Source organism: Coenobita brevimanus, chromosome 76 (genome assembly GCF_032717465.1).
Source record: "Coenobita brevimanus isolate Jiangsu-jjx chromosome 76, ASM3271746v2, whole genome shotgun sequence".
Taxonomy (NCBI): Eukaryota; Metazoa; Arthropoda; class Malacostraca; order Decapoda; family Coenobitidae; genus Coenobita; species Coenobita brevimanus.
This window is the reverse complement of record NC_137029.1, coordinates 26,496,966-26,512,485: the sequence shown is the minus strand read 5'-3', so window position 1 is coordinate 26,512,485 and position 15,520 is coordinate 26,496,966. Positions and strand designations below refer to the sequence as shown.

The 15,520-nt window shown below is 42.5% G+C and overlaps 1 protein-coding gene across 1 annotated transcript in view; it reads right to left on the bottom strand.

Annotated features, from left to right (window-relative positions):
* Positions 1-15,520, bottom strand: part of LOC145408203 (neural cell adhesion molecule 2-like) — a 684,210-nt gene that overhangs the window by 84,441 nt on the left and 584,249 nt on the right. The window contains exon 4 of the mRNA XM_080278958.1: positions 11,211-11,413. Within this exon, the coding sequence (XP_080135084.1) occupies positions 11,211-11,413 (203 nt within the window). The remainder of the gene's footprint in view (positions 1-11,210; positions 11,414-15,520) is intronic.

Below are 15,520 nucleotides of genomic sequence, written 5' to 3'. Positions count from 1 at the left end.
CGTAAGCATACCAGAGCACACCCCCACACCCACCGGCATGTATTGTATATGTTACCGACAAAGTAGGAATCCTGTCTTTGTATTGAATGCCTAGAACTTTAAGACAAGGTGTAAAAACAAAATCATCGGTACACATTTCCTAGGTATTCTGTAGATTACAGTTCCTTTTAGGCGTTGTGTGAAACGACCAAACTGCAGCAAACAGGCACTCTGTGAAATCAGTCATTTCATTTACGTTAGGTTAATTTAGGTTGCAGTTAGGTTAGGCTGGGGTAATCTGGGTTTAAGTTTAGGTTAGATTAGGCTAGGTTTGGTTGATTTAGATAAACGCTTAACATAACTTAGCGTTCGTCAAAATTAACCTTACTTAACCTAACAGCCTAACCTAACAAACTTAACATAGATTATCCCAGCCTTGTCGTCAATAATATTATACTTTCAAAAAAGAAAAAAAAAAGCTAGACATTCTATTGAATACATAGGCATTCTATTAAAATCCCTATGTGTATAAAGCACATAAGCTCAGAATGAAATAAGCTTATTTCATACTTTGTCCAGAAATGCTAGACATTCTATAGAATACGTAGGCATTCTGTACAGTACTTTAGTTTCACCTAATGTTGGTAACAAATACACGCTTACGGATACATACATTTGGACATACATAATCACACTTATTCAAAAGCGTACACACACACACACACACACACACACACACACACACACACACACACACACACACACACACACACACACACACACACACAACCAAGCACTGACATACGAACACACTTATATACGAGTGTACACATATCTGCAATGAAATTAATACATGTACAGTAATATTCTTACACGTTTTGCCTCAAGCTCGCTCACACACACATAAACTTACATAAGCACACACACGCACACAGACACCAAGCCTGATGTATGATTCATGTTATGCACTCATAGATTATTCACGTTCATGCTGTGTGTACATTCCTCAACCTTTTCAGTTATACACACACTAGCATAAACGTACACACGCTGGAATAAATGCATAACGCACGCTTTGAACACAGATATTTATGCACACGAAGACATATACACATACACAGTTATACACATGTATATCAGTTATGTACGCACATTGACCCTCACTCACTCACCCACTCTTACAAATTCGCAGACTCTCTCTCTCTCTCTCTCTCTCTCTCTCTCTCTCTCTCTCTCTCTCTCTCTCTCTCTCTCTCTCTCCTACACACACACACACACACACACACACACACACACAAGCTATGGCATTTATGGATCCGACACATGACGAGGTTAACAGAAAGAAATTACGGAAGGTAGTACAGTATTCTTGGAGTGGAAGAGAAAAAAAAAAAATAGTGAACACTGTCAAGGGCCTTTACGATAATAACGAAGCATATGTAAGGGGTAAGTGAAAATCTATGCGAGTGGTTCTATATCAATTCTGGAATAAGAAATGGGTAATAATGACCCTGTTGGTGTTCAATTTATAGGTTGACGTTTGAGTGAGTGGTTCAGAATCATTATTGGCGTGAAGTAAGGGCATATGATGTCCCCACAGCTGTTCAGTGTATATAGGTCGCCGGATATGTGAATGGCTCGGTATCGATGTTGAAGTGAGGCAAGGTTGTATGATGTCCCTGTGGTTTCTCAACACGATGGATTTATGAGAGGTCAGAGCAAGCGTTACAAAATTAGGGGAACTGGTGCTCAACTCTGAAAGGCGGAGAACAGTAATCCCTTCCCCAAACTACATCAGATCTCTTCCAAGCTGAATACAATTATCTGAAGGTAACGATAATACAACAGGAAAATCGACATAATGTTGAACGGATTATCGGAAACTATTTTTAACCCTTTTTCCGTTGAAGGCCTCTCCTAATCTGAATAAAATTGTATGGCAGTTGCATTTACGTATGAGACTGAGACTTTAGAGTGGCATGAGTATGAAAAGTCTGAGGCGAAAACAGTGGAAGCAGGACTGTTGAGGAATGCATACAATTTGCTGATTTGCGTAAATTCAGTAACGTAGAACATCGAGGGATTTTTTATGGTTGTGGAGAAGTGTGTGTGTGTGTGTGTGTGTGTGTGTGTGTGTGTGTGTGTAAATACTGACATGTGTTTGGTGAGTAGTGATGTAGTGGTTTACTGAGCGATGACTGTTAAGTAATGAATGTAGAAAGTAGGAAGTAATTTGCTGAATAAGTAACCTGTGTAATGAGTATAGCTTGTTTTGTGTAGAGACTAAACGCGTGTGTGAGACCTGTAACAAGTAAATAATATGTTAGCTGGCATGATGTATTCGTATGAGACTGTGATGAGATCAAGGCGAGTATTAGGAGATACCTAATACCTAATACAGCATCAGCAACAGAACATCAAGATAACACGTATAAGATCAGGGTATTGATGGAAGTAGAGAAAGCGTACAAGGTCATTTTGGATATATATATCTGTGCCATACTCTGTCCCATGCTTCGGATATATTTAACACAGTAATAAGCTTCATAAATATTCCAAAAGGAGTAGAGCCAGAAGCCTAAACGGGCTGCCAGAACGTTGTTATATTTCGTCTTTGATGTGAGGGAGAGATATTTGTCATGTTCCAGCTTACCTCCAGTAGTTCAAAGGTTGAATATAACAGGGCTGTGGCTCTAAATCCTTTCCATAGCACACCTTGACTGGCACCAAATTTCAGTGTTAATCTTATGTTACAGCTCATCGTTCAGGTTGTGTAGTTGACATTTTTAAGTTACGCTGAAGTGGCGGAGTTTACAGGAGGGCCATGGACATATTGCATATTGACACTGATACAATTTTATGAAAAGGATGATGCTTCAGAATCGTGCTGATAAAAGTAGCCTCAAAATTAAAAAGAAAATAAAAAGACCAATGGACAAGAGAAGAAGTTGGAAACGGTCACCCATCTTCGGGACAGGCGGAATGAGAGCAAACTTCCACCAAGAAGGATAGATACAAGTTGAAAGACAAAGGCGCAAAAGTTTTCCTAAGTGGGATGTCAGCAGGGAAGCACAGTTGGTGGGAGCAATGCTGGAGACCTCAGCTGGACCTTACACCTTATTACTAGAGAAACCAGAGAGAGCATGAAATAAGTCTGGGAAATATTTTTGTTAGAAATGACTATCTTTAACTCGTCAACACGATTATTTGTTTCGATTTACCTAGGATCTCTAGTGGTGAAAGAGTTGATGAATAATTTATCGGCCCAAATTCGGTACTGAATATCATAAGCTGAATATAATCGTCAGGAGCCAGCAAGGTTAAAAATGCAAATTACGGTCTCAGGCTGAAAATTTTATAGGGGTTAGGGAATGGAGACACAGTACTACGCTCGTCCAAAGTGGAATTAGAGGCCTATGTTTGAGCGAGAGTTAAACTTTGTCAGAGGAGGAGATAGCAACAGAATCATCTGGGTTGAAAAGAAGAGGGCAAGAAGAAGTAAAATTGTTGGAGTTTTTTAAATAGGAATACCCTAGAACTGGGAAGGTCATTACACGAAGAACAGAAGGTGACGTTATTGGCAAAATGAAGGTGGGATTCAGGACTGTATTCTAAGTGGCATAAGAGACTTCGTATCACCTGGTCCTTAGCGACTTGTTTAACAGATCACACCTTAGCATTCTCATGCACCGGTACGTTATTTATATAGTCTTAATATCAACATAGTTTGCATCGATAGCTTTCGTGAGGATACGGAAGAGAACAGCGCAGAATAAATCGCTGGGGAATAGGTGCAAACGAAATCTCCAAAGCTACTTAGAATACGATGGTCAGCGCGATTCCTAAGATAACGTATAATGCCTGGGTCAGAGGTAAGCTTGCCACATTAGAAAAAAGTGTGGTTAACCCCATCTATATTATGGCGTCTTATGTTCTTTTTATCCCTAGGCGATTTTACTCTGATTTGGGGGGACTTTTTGAACTGAAAGAGTTATGCAGGGTGGTCCGTAAATAGCCCTCCACTCGACACACACTTAGCGGTGTCTTGTGTTGCGAGGAGGATTGAGTACTGATGTGGACGTGGGTGTGGTAGTGGGGGTAGGAAGTGAATATATGGTGCATGGTTGACACTGATAGCGCTGACTGAACCGTCCTGGCAGCAAAGAAGAAATCGCCTGATGGAGTGAGAGTAGCTTTATATATGAAAATTAACTCAGGATTCTGGAGGCCATTAGAGTATATAAGAAAAAAAAAAGTAAGCCATACGATAACAGATGAGTATTATAGTATTATCGCCCGCCTTTACAAGGCGGAGCGATTATGTTTTTACCTGCCTCTGTGTGTGTGTGTGTGTGTGTGTGTGTGTGTGTGTGTGTGTGTGTGTGTGTGTGTGTGTTCCCATTATATCATGAACGACTTGAGCTACCAACATGAAACCTTCAGGGTGTCAAGATGTGGCCAAAATCTTGGCCGAGTTCGAAAATGTGCACTCGGGGTCAAAGTCAAGGTCACCAGAATGGTTGGCAAAGGTCAACTAGTTTTTATCGCCCGCCTTTAGCACCATTATATCTCATGAACGGCTTGAGCTATCAATATGAAACCTTTAGGGTATCAAGATATGGCCAAAATCTTGGACTTGACCAACAGCATATTCTGGTAGGCGCTTAACATTCGGCTCCCGAATGGTTTTCTTTCATTGTAGTGGTTATGATATGCGTGGCGACTAAGGTAACGAGTTACTCTGACGTGGAAATATATGAATGCAAAGTAAATATGGAGAAGAGCGTGTTTTATAATGCGTGTTGTGAGGAGAGTGGTGTGAGTGATAGAGAGGTTGAAGTGCACTGTGACTTTGACGATCTTCAAGAGTTAACAGCAAGTTCACTAGAAAGAACAATTTGCTTCCAGTGCGTGTAGTGCATTGTGGAATAAGAGAGTGACAGTGGTGATGAGTGGTTGGGTGGGTAGCTACGTAAGGCGATATCTTGGTGTAAAAGTCTGTTATGCACTGTGAGAAAGGCAATCTTCCAGACTTATGAGCAAAGTTAGGTAGAAAGGATAGAGTGTGTCTAGTATGTAGTGCATTGGAATTGGCGATTTTGGTGAATATTAAATGAATTACTTTTTGCCTTTGCGAGTACTGCAGGGCGGTGATTTTGCTGTAAAGGCTGTGGTATATTGTGAGGTAAAAACCCTGACTGATACATAATGAAGATCAGCAGATAACACAGTCTCGGGCACAGCCTCTGCTAGTTCACCAAGGAGTATGAGGAGAGATTTTGGTGAACACTGAACTTCTGAATGGGTAGTGCTGAAAGGTAATAATCATGTTGGAGTGGTGAGGTGCAGTGAGAGTGGTAATCCTCTAGACGTATGAGCAGGTTCAGTGGAAGGCATATGTTGTTAAGTGCGTACTTCACCAGCACTGGGAAACGTTAATTCTGGCAACCACTCTTGTTCCGAGGAGAAGGGTCGATTATGCATTGGGCCTGATGTGGATTGTTAAAATTACAGTTTTGGTGACAGTTATGAAATGTAACTTGTAACGTTAGAAAGTAATAAATAGATCAGTTCGAGAATCATTATGTGAAACCGTGTGATGTGATGTAAAACGTGTGATGACTTATAATGTGGGATGATGTAATAGCCTATATGACGTGCGATGACGTTATGTATGTGTGATGACGTGATAAGTGATGATGTGATGCATGATTTGTGATGATGTGTGTTGTCGTTATGCTTAATGTGTGATGACATGATGTATGACGTGTGATGACGTGGTGTGATAACATAATGTATGACGTAATGTGTGATGAACTGATATATAATGTGTGACAACGTGATGCGTCATTTGTGGTGGCGTGATGTGTGACTACGTGATGTGTGATGGCGTGAATTATGATGACGTGTGATGGCGTGATGTATGATGACGTGGGATGTGCATTGAATAACGAAGCAGACGTTGGATATTTGATGACGTGAGTGATGTGTGTGAATGAAGCATAAGACGACAAGAATTTGTGATGAGCGGCATATGATGAGTATAAATTTATGTTGAACAATATATGCGTTACATGTGTGTGATGAACGTGTGGTGAGGCATAGGAGTGAGGCAGGGTGATGAGTGATGTAGGTGTGGTGAAGTAGGGTGATGAGTGAGGCCAGTGTGGTAAGGCAGGATGATGAGTGATGCAGGGTGATGAGTTAGACAGGTGTGGTGAGGCAGGGTACCGTAATCAGTTAGGCAGGTGTGGTGAGGAAGGGTGATAAGTAAGGCAGTAGTTGTAAGTGAGGTGAGGTGAGGCAAGGTGATAGGTGAGAAAAGTGTGATGAAGCAATAGTGATTGAGTTGTGGTGAGGCAGGGTGATGAGTGAAGCGGAGTGGTGAGTGAGGTAGTGTGGTGAGTGAGGCAGGATGATAAGTAGGCAGGTGAATGAGTGAGTTAGCTGTCATGAAGCAGGATGGTGAGTGAGGTAGGGTGCAGAGTGAGGCAGGTGTGGTGAGACAGGGTGATGAGTGAGTGAGGCACGGTAAGGCATGAGAGATGAGCCAAGGCAATGATGGAGGGTAAGGAGTGAGGCAGGGTGATAAACGAGACAGAAGGTGAGTTAGGCAGGGTGATAAATGAGGCAGGGTGAGGCATAGTGAGAGGTAAGCCAGGCTGATAAATGAGGTAAGGTGAATATGGGGCTAGATGGTGAGCCAGGGTGACAAGTGAGGCAGGGTTTTAAGCGAGGCAACGTGATTGAGACTGTGATTGTTGGGGAAGGGTGATGATTGAAGAAGGTAACAATTGAAGTAGGGTGGTGAGTAAGGGAGGGTGAGGAGTGAGGCAGGGTGATGAGTGAGGAAGAATGGTGCATGAGGAAGGGTGGTGAGTGAGACAGGGTGGTGAGTAAAGTAGGGGGTGGGTGAGTCAGGATGGTGAGCGAGACAGGGTGATGAATGAAGAAGGATAATGAGAGAGGAAGGGTGGTAAATGAGGTAGTGTGTTGAGCTGACTGAAGGAATGAAGAGAGAACCTGTATTTCTCAGATGACTGAAGGAAGTTTGATGCGGCAGTGTGATAAAGCAAGGCATGTGTAGTGAGGCAGATGTGAAGGTGTATGATTGGTGAGGCAGGTACAGTGAGGCAGTGCGATGAATGAGACAGGTGTGGTGAGGCAAGGTGATGAGTGAAGTGGGTGTGGTGAGGCCGGTGTTGTGCTTAAGCAAGGTGTGGTGATGCAGGTTGATAAGTGAGTGAGACAGTGTGCAGGGTGAGGGGTGAGCCATTGTGTTAAGGCAGGATAAGGGGTGAGGCAGGGTGATAAGAGGATCAAGGTGATGCAGGGTGGTGAGTGAGTCAGGGTGATGAATTTAAGGTTCAAGGAAACAGGGTGATGAGTGAGACACCTTGGTGATGCGGGCTTTGAGTGAGGCAGGGTGAGGAGTGAGATAGGGTTGTGAGACAGTGTGATGAGTAAACGAGGTAGGAAAGTGATCAAGGTGTAATGAGGTACGGCGATGAATAAGACAGGGTGATAAGAAACTATGAAGAGTGAGGCAAGGTGGAGATGAGGCAGATTGATGAATGGGACAAAGTGATGAGTAAGGCAGGTGGTGAAGCAAGGTGCTGAGTGAAGCGGGGTGGTGAGGCGGATAATGAGAGGCAGAAAGAGGATGAGGTACCGTAGGGTTTTGAGGCAGAGTGATGAGTATGTGGAGTAGGAAAATAATCGAGATGTAATAAAACATGGTGATGAGTAAGACAGAGTGAAGGGTTAGGCAGGGTGAGGTGATAGGCAGGGTGTTGAGTAAGACAGGGTGGCGAGGCAGGGTGAAGGGTGAGGCAGGGTGAGGAGCGTGGCGGAGTATTGATCACCTGCACCAACCTCACCTCGCCACACCCACCTGCCTGCCTCACCTCCTACACCACAGCAGCCTGCCTCGCCCCTCCGACACCAGGTTGAGGAGACACCAACTCTATACAAGACCTTTCCTGCCTCACGTTTACACTATCCTGCTTACCTCTCTTCCTCACCATCTTCTCCTTCCATTGTCCCTTCATTTATCCCTGCCCCTCTCCCAAACCCCCTTTCTTACCTCTAAACTCGCTTGCTTTACCTTCACACCATCCTGCCTACCTCATTTCTTCACCGTTCACTCCTTCTACTGTCCCGTCCATCCAGCTCATCTGATACACCCCTACCACATCTCCAGCCTCCCAAGCCTCACCTGTAGACCTTCCTACCATACATCTAAACACACCTGCATCACCTCCACACCTTCCTGCCTAACTTACTTCCTCATCATGTGCTCCTTACACTGCCCCCTTCATCCCGCCATTCCTCCCACATCACTGCCTCACTTTCTCGAAGAGCTTCTCCCCGCTCCCGCTCCCCCTCCTACCTCACCTCCAGGCTCTCCTTTACTTCCAAGCCATTCTGTTTTCCTTACTTCCCCACCATCTAATCATATCATTGTCCCCCTCCAACCATTCGCTGTCCCCCTCCAACCCTTGACTGTCCCTCTCCAACTTTTGACTATCTCCCTCCAATCTTTCACTGTCCCCCTCCAGTCTTTCACTGTCTCCCTCCAACTTTTGACTGTCCCCCTCCAGCCTTTCACTGTCCCCTTCAAGCTTCTGACACTCCCCCTCCAACCTTTAACAGTCCCCCTCCAACTTTTGACTGTCTCCCTCCAACCTTTCCCTCCAATTTTTGACTGTCCCCCTCCAACTTTTCACAGTCCCGCTCCAGCTTTTGACTGTCTCCCTCCAACGTTTGACTGTCCCCCTCCAACCTTTAACAGTCTCCCTCCAACTTGTGACTGTCCCCCTCCAACCTTTCACAGTCCCCCTGCAACTTTTGACTGTCCCCCTCCAACCTTTAACAGTCTCCCCCCAACTTTTGACTGTCCCCCTCCAACCTTTAACAGTCTCCCTCCAACTTTTGACTGTCCCCCTCCAACCTTTAACAGTCTCCCCCCAACTTTTGACTGTCCCCCTCCAACCTTTCACAGTCCCCCTGCAACTTTTGACTGTCCCCCTCTAACCTCTCACTGTTCCCCTCCAACCTTCCTTACCTACACTGCCGCCTCTTACTCAGACCCTACCTGCCTATTTAAGTCGAAATTTCTTCTATCTAAAATTTACTTCCTCACCATCTGCCCCTCCCATTGTCCCTCACCATCCTGTTTTTCGTCCAACACCCTTACATCACATCCAGACCCTCCCTGCCTCACTTCCAGACCCCCTACACTTCCTCACCATCCGCTCCCTCCACTTTCCCCCTCCATCCTGTCTGTCTCCTACGTTCCACACCCTCCCAGCCTCACCTGCATTAACTTCTGCCTGGCTAGCTAAATGTGAGTGACGTGAGAGAGTTTCTAGTGAGAGAAATATAATAATTTTGCAGGAAAATGTTTTAAGTTTGGAAAGGAAATATAAGCCGATATTTAATGGCATGAGCGGAGGAAGTGTAGTGTTCGTAGCAATCGGGAAAGTTTGTAGGAGAGGAAATAGTTCGCAAGAAAAGGATAGTTTGTAGGATAATATAGTCTTAGGAAAAACTATAAATCAGGGGTATAGAGTAGGTCATGAAAAGAAGATAGTTTTTAGGAAAGGTAATAGTTCATGGGAGAAGGATAGTTCGTAGCATTAGAAATCATATATGAGAAATAGATTGTTCGCAGTAAAGAGAATAGTCCGTAGGAAAAGATAATTCGATGGGGTAAGAAGAGAAAGAATGATTCAAAGAAAAGTTAATATTGCATCCTAACCCTTCCCTCTGACATACTGATCATCATCATCATCATCATCATTACCTTTTTTTTTTTTTTTTCCAGATGTGTGGATAGAACATTGCCTCGTGTCTCTTACATTTCATAGTTCTGTGAGTTTATCAGATGGAAGATTCAAAATACACATAGTTTCAGTAACGTGGTATAATTCACCCAAACCATTATTATACTTACCTTCACAACGTTACAGCTCTATTGCTTAATCTGGAGCACAGGAGTTCGGGTATAGACCAAGTAGCCCTGTCATTTTAGATAACAATAACTAGTCGTTCTTCCCTGAGTGGCATTATGTGAACAATAAATCCTAACTACCCTTTAAGATATCCACGTTAGCTCAAGGATGTTATTAGCGACGCCGAACACTGTCAGTCCGTTTCTGTGTATATATTGATTTACCTGTGTAATTGGGTTAATGCGATTCCCTCCTGGATGATCGATCCAGTTTGAATCAGAATTTGCAGTTTTGTGTTGGTCTGGTAAGCAAGGTTTTAATTTTGGTGTGCTTTGATCAAAGGTCTGGGTCAAATTTCAGGACTCGACGTTGTATCATGAATGCTAGGAATATATAATTATGTGTGAGTTTGGAAAGAAATTATTCGATATTGGTACCGTACTCATCGATAACAGATCTAGGTCAGATTTCTGGCGGAGTAGTTGTGCTCTGAGTACTTTTGATCTAGTATAATTCTTGCTGTTACAAAAACGATTTTATGCAGTTGATGAGAGCGGAAGTGATGGAGACAGGGGGTGAATAATGAAGAGCATTGGTTCGTTACATACAGTAGGAATGAGCAGGTAAGGAATGTCTCTTTGAAAAATGAATAGAGTAACGGAATAGTTTGTAGCATGAAAGTGCGTCGAAAAGGTAGGGTTCCTAGCCAAATTAGTGGAGAAGAGGAATGGCATGTAAAATAAAAGTCCATAGGAAAGGAAAAGTTCGTGGAAAAATGAATGGTAGGTCGTAAAAGACTGTGGAAGGGCGCATTAGAAGAACTGTTTGTCTCAGAGGGAAGAGTTTGTAGGAAATGGAGTTCTTCATAGTAATAATAATGATAAAAAAAAAAGTGGCTCGAAAAAAAAATCCATTGTAGAAAAAAGTCAAAATTAATGCTTCTGGATTGCTCGATGACCATTTTGACACATTTAGTTTTTGCTAAATCTCAGTATTCCAAGTCGGCGATAAGTTTTCCATGTCAAGTCAAGGGATCATATTCTAAAGTCGCTTTTGGAAATTACGTAATACATCTTCCCTGATATCTTATGCAAATTACACTTCACTATTCTCTTGTACGTTACTGTTGCAGGTTATGTCGGTATTAAAGCGATATCAACAACATACAAGAGAACGTTAAGGTGTAGTAAACAGAACAAATCGCCAAGGAAGAGGTGTAACGAGCCTTCCATGTCGCTTATAGTACACGAAGAGAGTAAAAGAAGGGACACTTACCAATAACTTTTAATCTGACCCAGGCCACCCTTGAGTTGGAATTCCTGAAGTCTACCCTGCAGCGGTATACGTGAGCGTCCTTGTTGGAAGTGCGCATGATGAGCATGGCCGGAGGGTTGAGGTGGGCCAGGTAGTGCGCACGACCCTGGAATACGCTTGGATCCGCCCACGACTCCCCACTGACGGCGTGACGCTGGTCGTAACTGCAGGAGGAAGGAAAATAGATGCATGAATGACAAGGGAAAAAAAATTATATTCCCCCATCCGATATGCTTTACACTCGAAATCCCTAATTAGCTGGTTGTAGTTGAATGATGTTGATGATGAGGTGGAAGATGAAAAAGACGAAAAGTTATATGCAAAAAAAAAAAAAAAAATGAAAAATGAAAAACGCATTGCCGGAGGGTTAACGTGAGCCATGAAGTTCGCACGACCCTAGAACGCCCTTGGATCCGCCCACGATTCCCCACTGAAGAAAAAGAAAAGAAGAAATAGATAAAGAAGGCTTGCGTTATACCTATTTATTACACGTGTCATTAAAGTATGCAGTCTGATTTTCCCGAGTACCAGTTCCTCATCCAAAATACTTTTCGCTATAGTCGAAGTTCCCCCAGATCCCTCTCTCCCCACAAGTACTCTTGGGTGTATGTGGTCTGAGCTGGAAAAAGACAGTACCTAGTTATAAGCACGTCCTCGTAGTTACTGTGAACGGCTGTGGAATGTTTGGAAATCCATTCTCATTTCTGTACTATTGGGTTTCATCGATCATCCTCATTATCATCATCCCCAGCATTATCATCATCGTTATCATCTCCTCCTCCTCCTCCTCTCAGGTCGTAGCTGAGGCACCAGAGAAAACGTACTTGTAACGCTTGCCATTCATGCTTTAAGAAGGGGACACAAGAACATAATATCAGTATACTATTAAAGACCTTGGGTTGACATGCACAGACAAATTTGCGATTCCTTTTCTGCCCCAGCTCTGATTTGATTTTGCCGGTATGATGAGGAAAATGTATAATCTTTGCATGTCTCTTATTCCTTCTGAAAAAATAACAGTCCGGATTTATGGGGGATATTTTCATTTTTTTTTTTTTTAACGAAAGATAGGAGAGAGAAGAATGCTGAATCTTTACGTGTATTTTATTCCTATATTTAAAAAAAAAGTCAGAGTCTTGAGAGGAATAATTGATCGTGCGTTTGTGAATCGGACGCAGACATACTGTGTCCTAGGGTCGCCCACGCCTGCTTACTCACTCCGTGCAACTGCAGAGCAACAGAAAACGTACGTGTTAGAGAGAACGGTAGTCTGGCTGAAAGAAGGGGGAGACAAAGTTTGGATGACGATCTGACCTCCAACAAAAACGTTCTCCAGAGCATTTGGGCTATTACTGTATGATAAGAATCTGAGATAAAAATCAGTGTATTACTCGTTATCCTTGAATATTTGTTGAACCGTGTCAGTGATAGCTATTTCAACCTCTGTTTGCAAATAATGGGTTGCTTGTCATATTCTACTCAACCTTGCTTAGGCATCAGCGACTCATCGTTCCCCAGAGTGTTTGGGTTTGCAATGAATATTAATAAATAACCTAGGTAAATGCACCCAACGGCCTAGTGCTTGGAACGCCGCAGTCAGAGTTACGGCCTTGCATGGGTTCAATCCCCAAGAGGTGGCTGGTCATCTATGTCTATTTGGGCCATAATCTACACTTAAATGCACTGGACTGCGATAGCTTAGTCTTGAGCCCCAGTACCTCGAAGGGGATCGTGTGGGCTTTTTTTTTTTTTTTTTTTTTTTTTTCCCCTATGGACAGTTCACAGCATCTCACCCTCTCTTCCTGTGTCATTGATGAGTTGCCAAAGCAAAGAACACTTTCATGTTAGAATAAAACGAAAGGTTTACTGGAGAAGACTACCACCAAACTGTGTTGGAAGAGATGTTCGTAATGTATGACACAAATCATATATAAACATCTTACGTTATAGAACAAGTCAATAGGTTACACTTCGCGTCCTCATCCTGTCACTGACCCTTGCTACCGAAAAAATGAAACCTTGCGTGTTAGACAGTACGTGTAGGCTTTCTGGAAAAGGGGAGTCCCATTTACGATGGAAGGAATTCCCTCCTGTGTAAACCCTTTCTTGGTTAGGACAACTCTAGTATTTCATCCCAGGTAACGTTAGACGATTTTATTCTGCAGAAAGTGTGTGTTAGTACTGTCACTTTTAACTGCGGGGGAAATTTAGTACTGTATTCCAGCTAATGCCAGACGTCCTTATTCAAATGAGTCATGGGAGCCTGAGAGTTCTAAACACAGGAGAAAGGGGTAGATTTATAAGGGGGTTAGGCTGTGGATAGGACAGATACAAGGCACTGGCGGAAAAACAAGAAAAATATATAGTTCCTCCACGGTCTCTCTCCCTCCCATGCCTTACCTCTGTTGATCGAAGGTGAGGCACCAAAGAAAACGTTCGTGTTAGAGAGAACGATAGTATGCTGATGGGAAGGGAAAATTTACACTTGTATGCTTAATTCTTACAATGCAGGGTGGATGCCGAGCACCTAATTTTTTTACAACAATATCTGAAGCGCGTGATGATGATGAGATGGAGGAATGGGGTGGAGAGGTGTATGGGAGAGGAAGGTGTGGGCTGGAGAGAGGCCAGCCAGATAGAAATGGACACGGGGACATGAAGGCCATTCGTTTGTGACCAGCTCTTTCGGCGATAGATAGATAGCCATAACGAAGAGAGGACGTGCTTGGGTTTGCTATATCGTTGCTGGCCTCACTCATACCAAACAGCGACAGGCGTTCCATAAGTGACTGATAAAAGTTAAGGTCTTGCATTCCATTTAGTTCAACGCCTTCACATCGATTACGCCTTATTCGTTTGATATGGCTTCCAGCGATTTTTTCCTTTTTCCACGAATCTCCATAGCGTAAAAAGACAATGTTATGTTTCCACATCCTTTCCATAATACTGTACATCTTTGTGACTGGCTCCAAAGTCTAGTGTTAATCTCTTGTTACAGACCAGCATTAAAGTGACAGTTCTAGGCCAAGCTAAAGTGAAGAGAGCTTAGAAATTTTACACCCTTAGGAACATTAATTACGGGCGGTCATAGAGGAATAACTGGCCTCTTCTGCCGTAACCCCTTCAGATCTAGGACGTCATTTGTTTATTTATTTATTATTTACTTGCATTTTTTTACCACCGGTACCAGATGCTTTTACTTAACTAAGGAGAATGACCTGGTAATGAAGGGGTTAATGATTGCAATATCCAAGCCTTCCAGTTCGGAATGTCTCTCCTAAGCTGAACGACAGTAACTGGAAATATTAAACAAAATAGGGAAAATAAAGTTTTTGTAGTGAAATGTTTCGGTCTAGTCCCCCCTCTTTTTTTTTTTTTTTTCCTTTACTTCGTTCGGGTTATTTATTATTAAGTCTTACTACTACTTTTGAGAAAGGTAATAATTTTTTTCTCCCTATTATACTTGCTTTTTCGAATTATTTGCTTGAGCGTTTTTACAGATTCTTATTACCCGATTAGGCAGATTTTAATTTCAAATTCTGTAGGCTTGTGTCCCGTCAGGTAAACAAAATATCGGGTATACGGTTTGTTTGTTTATCATTATGTGGAATGATAAACAAACCTTTGCATCTTTTCCAGAGGCGGGCTTGTTAGTACCAATGGCTTAGATTTTCCTCTGTATTGTAATCCCTTCACTCTAGGGATTTTATTTTATTCAGATTTATTGTCTAGTTTATTAGGTCTTCACACCATAGTTTGGAGACCTAACGTATTTCTATCTTCTTTCTTTTTCCTATTTTTCATTGTCTTTTTTCTTTATCCTAAACACCTATTAGTTTAGTGTCATTTCTTTATTTCATTCGTCTTTCTTTCATTCTTCTATCTTCGTTCTTCCAAACACCTGTAAGTTTGGTGCCTTTCCTTTATTACTTCCCAAATTCTCCTGAAACTTGGTAGATCTGTTCCTTGGGCATATACGATACCTTAAGGACCATTTTTTTTCACTTTCCATTTCATTATTTATTTAATTACCGGTATTTTTTTTTATTATACAAAGGCCATTTAAGAGGATTTTTGGTGTCAAAGGTCAGACCATGTAAATTTGGGGATCGGGTGTTCATGCTTATTCATTAATCCCATGACTCCGGGTGACGTGCTTCTTACTTTCTTGCTGCCACCAGACGATTTTACTCAGCTTAGGTAAAATCTCAAATTCTAAGGAGTTTATAGGGTCTTTTTCTAACCAACTTAGTTCGAAAATTTCTATCCCA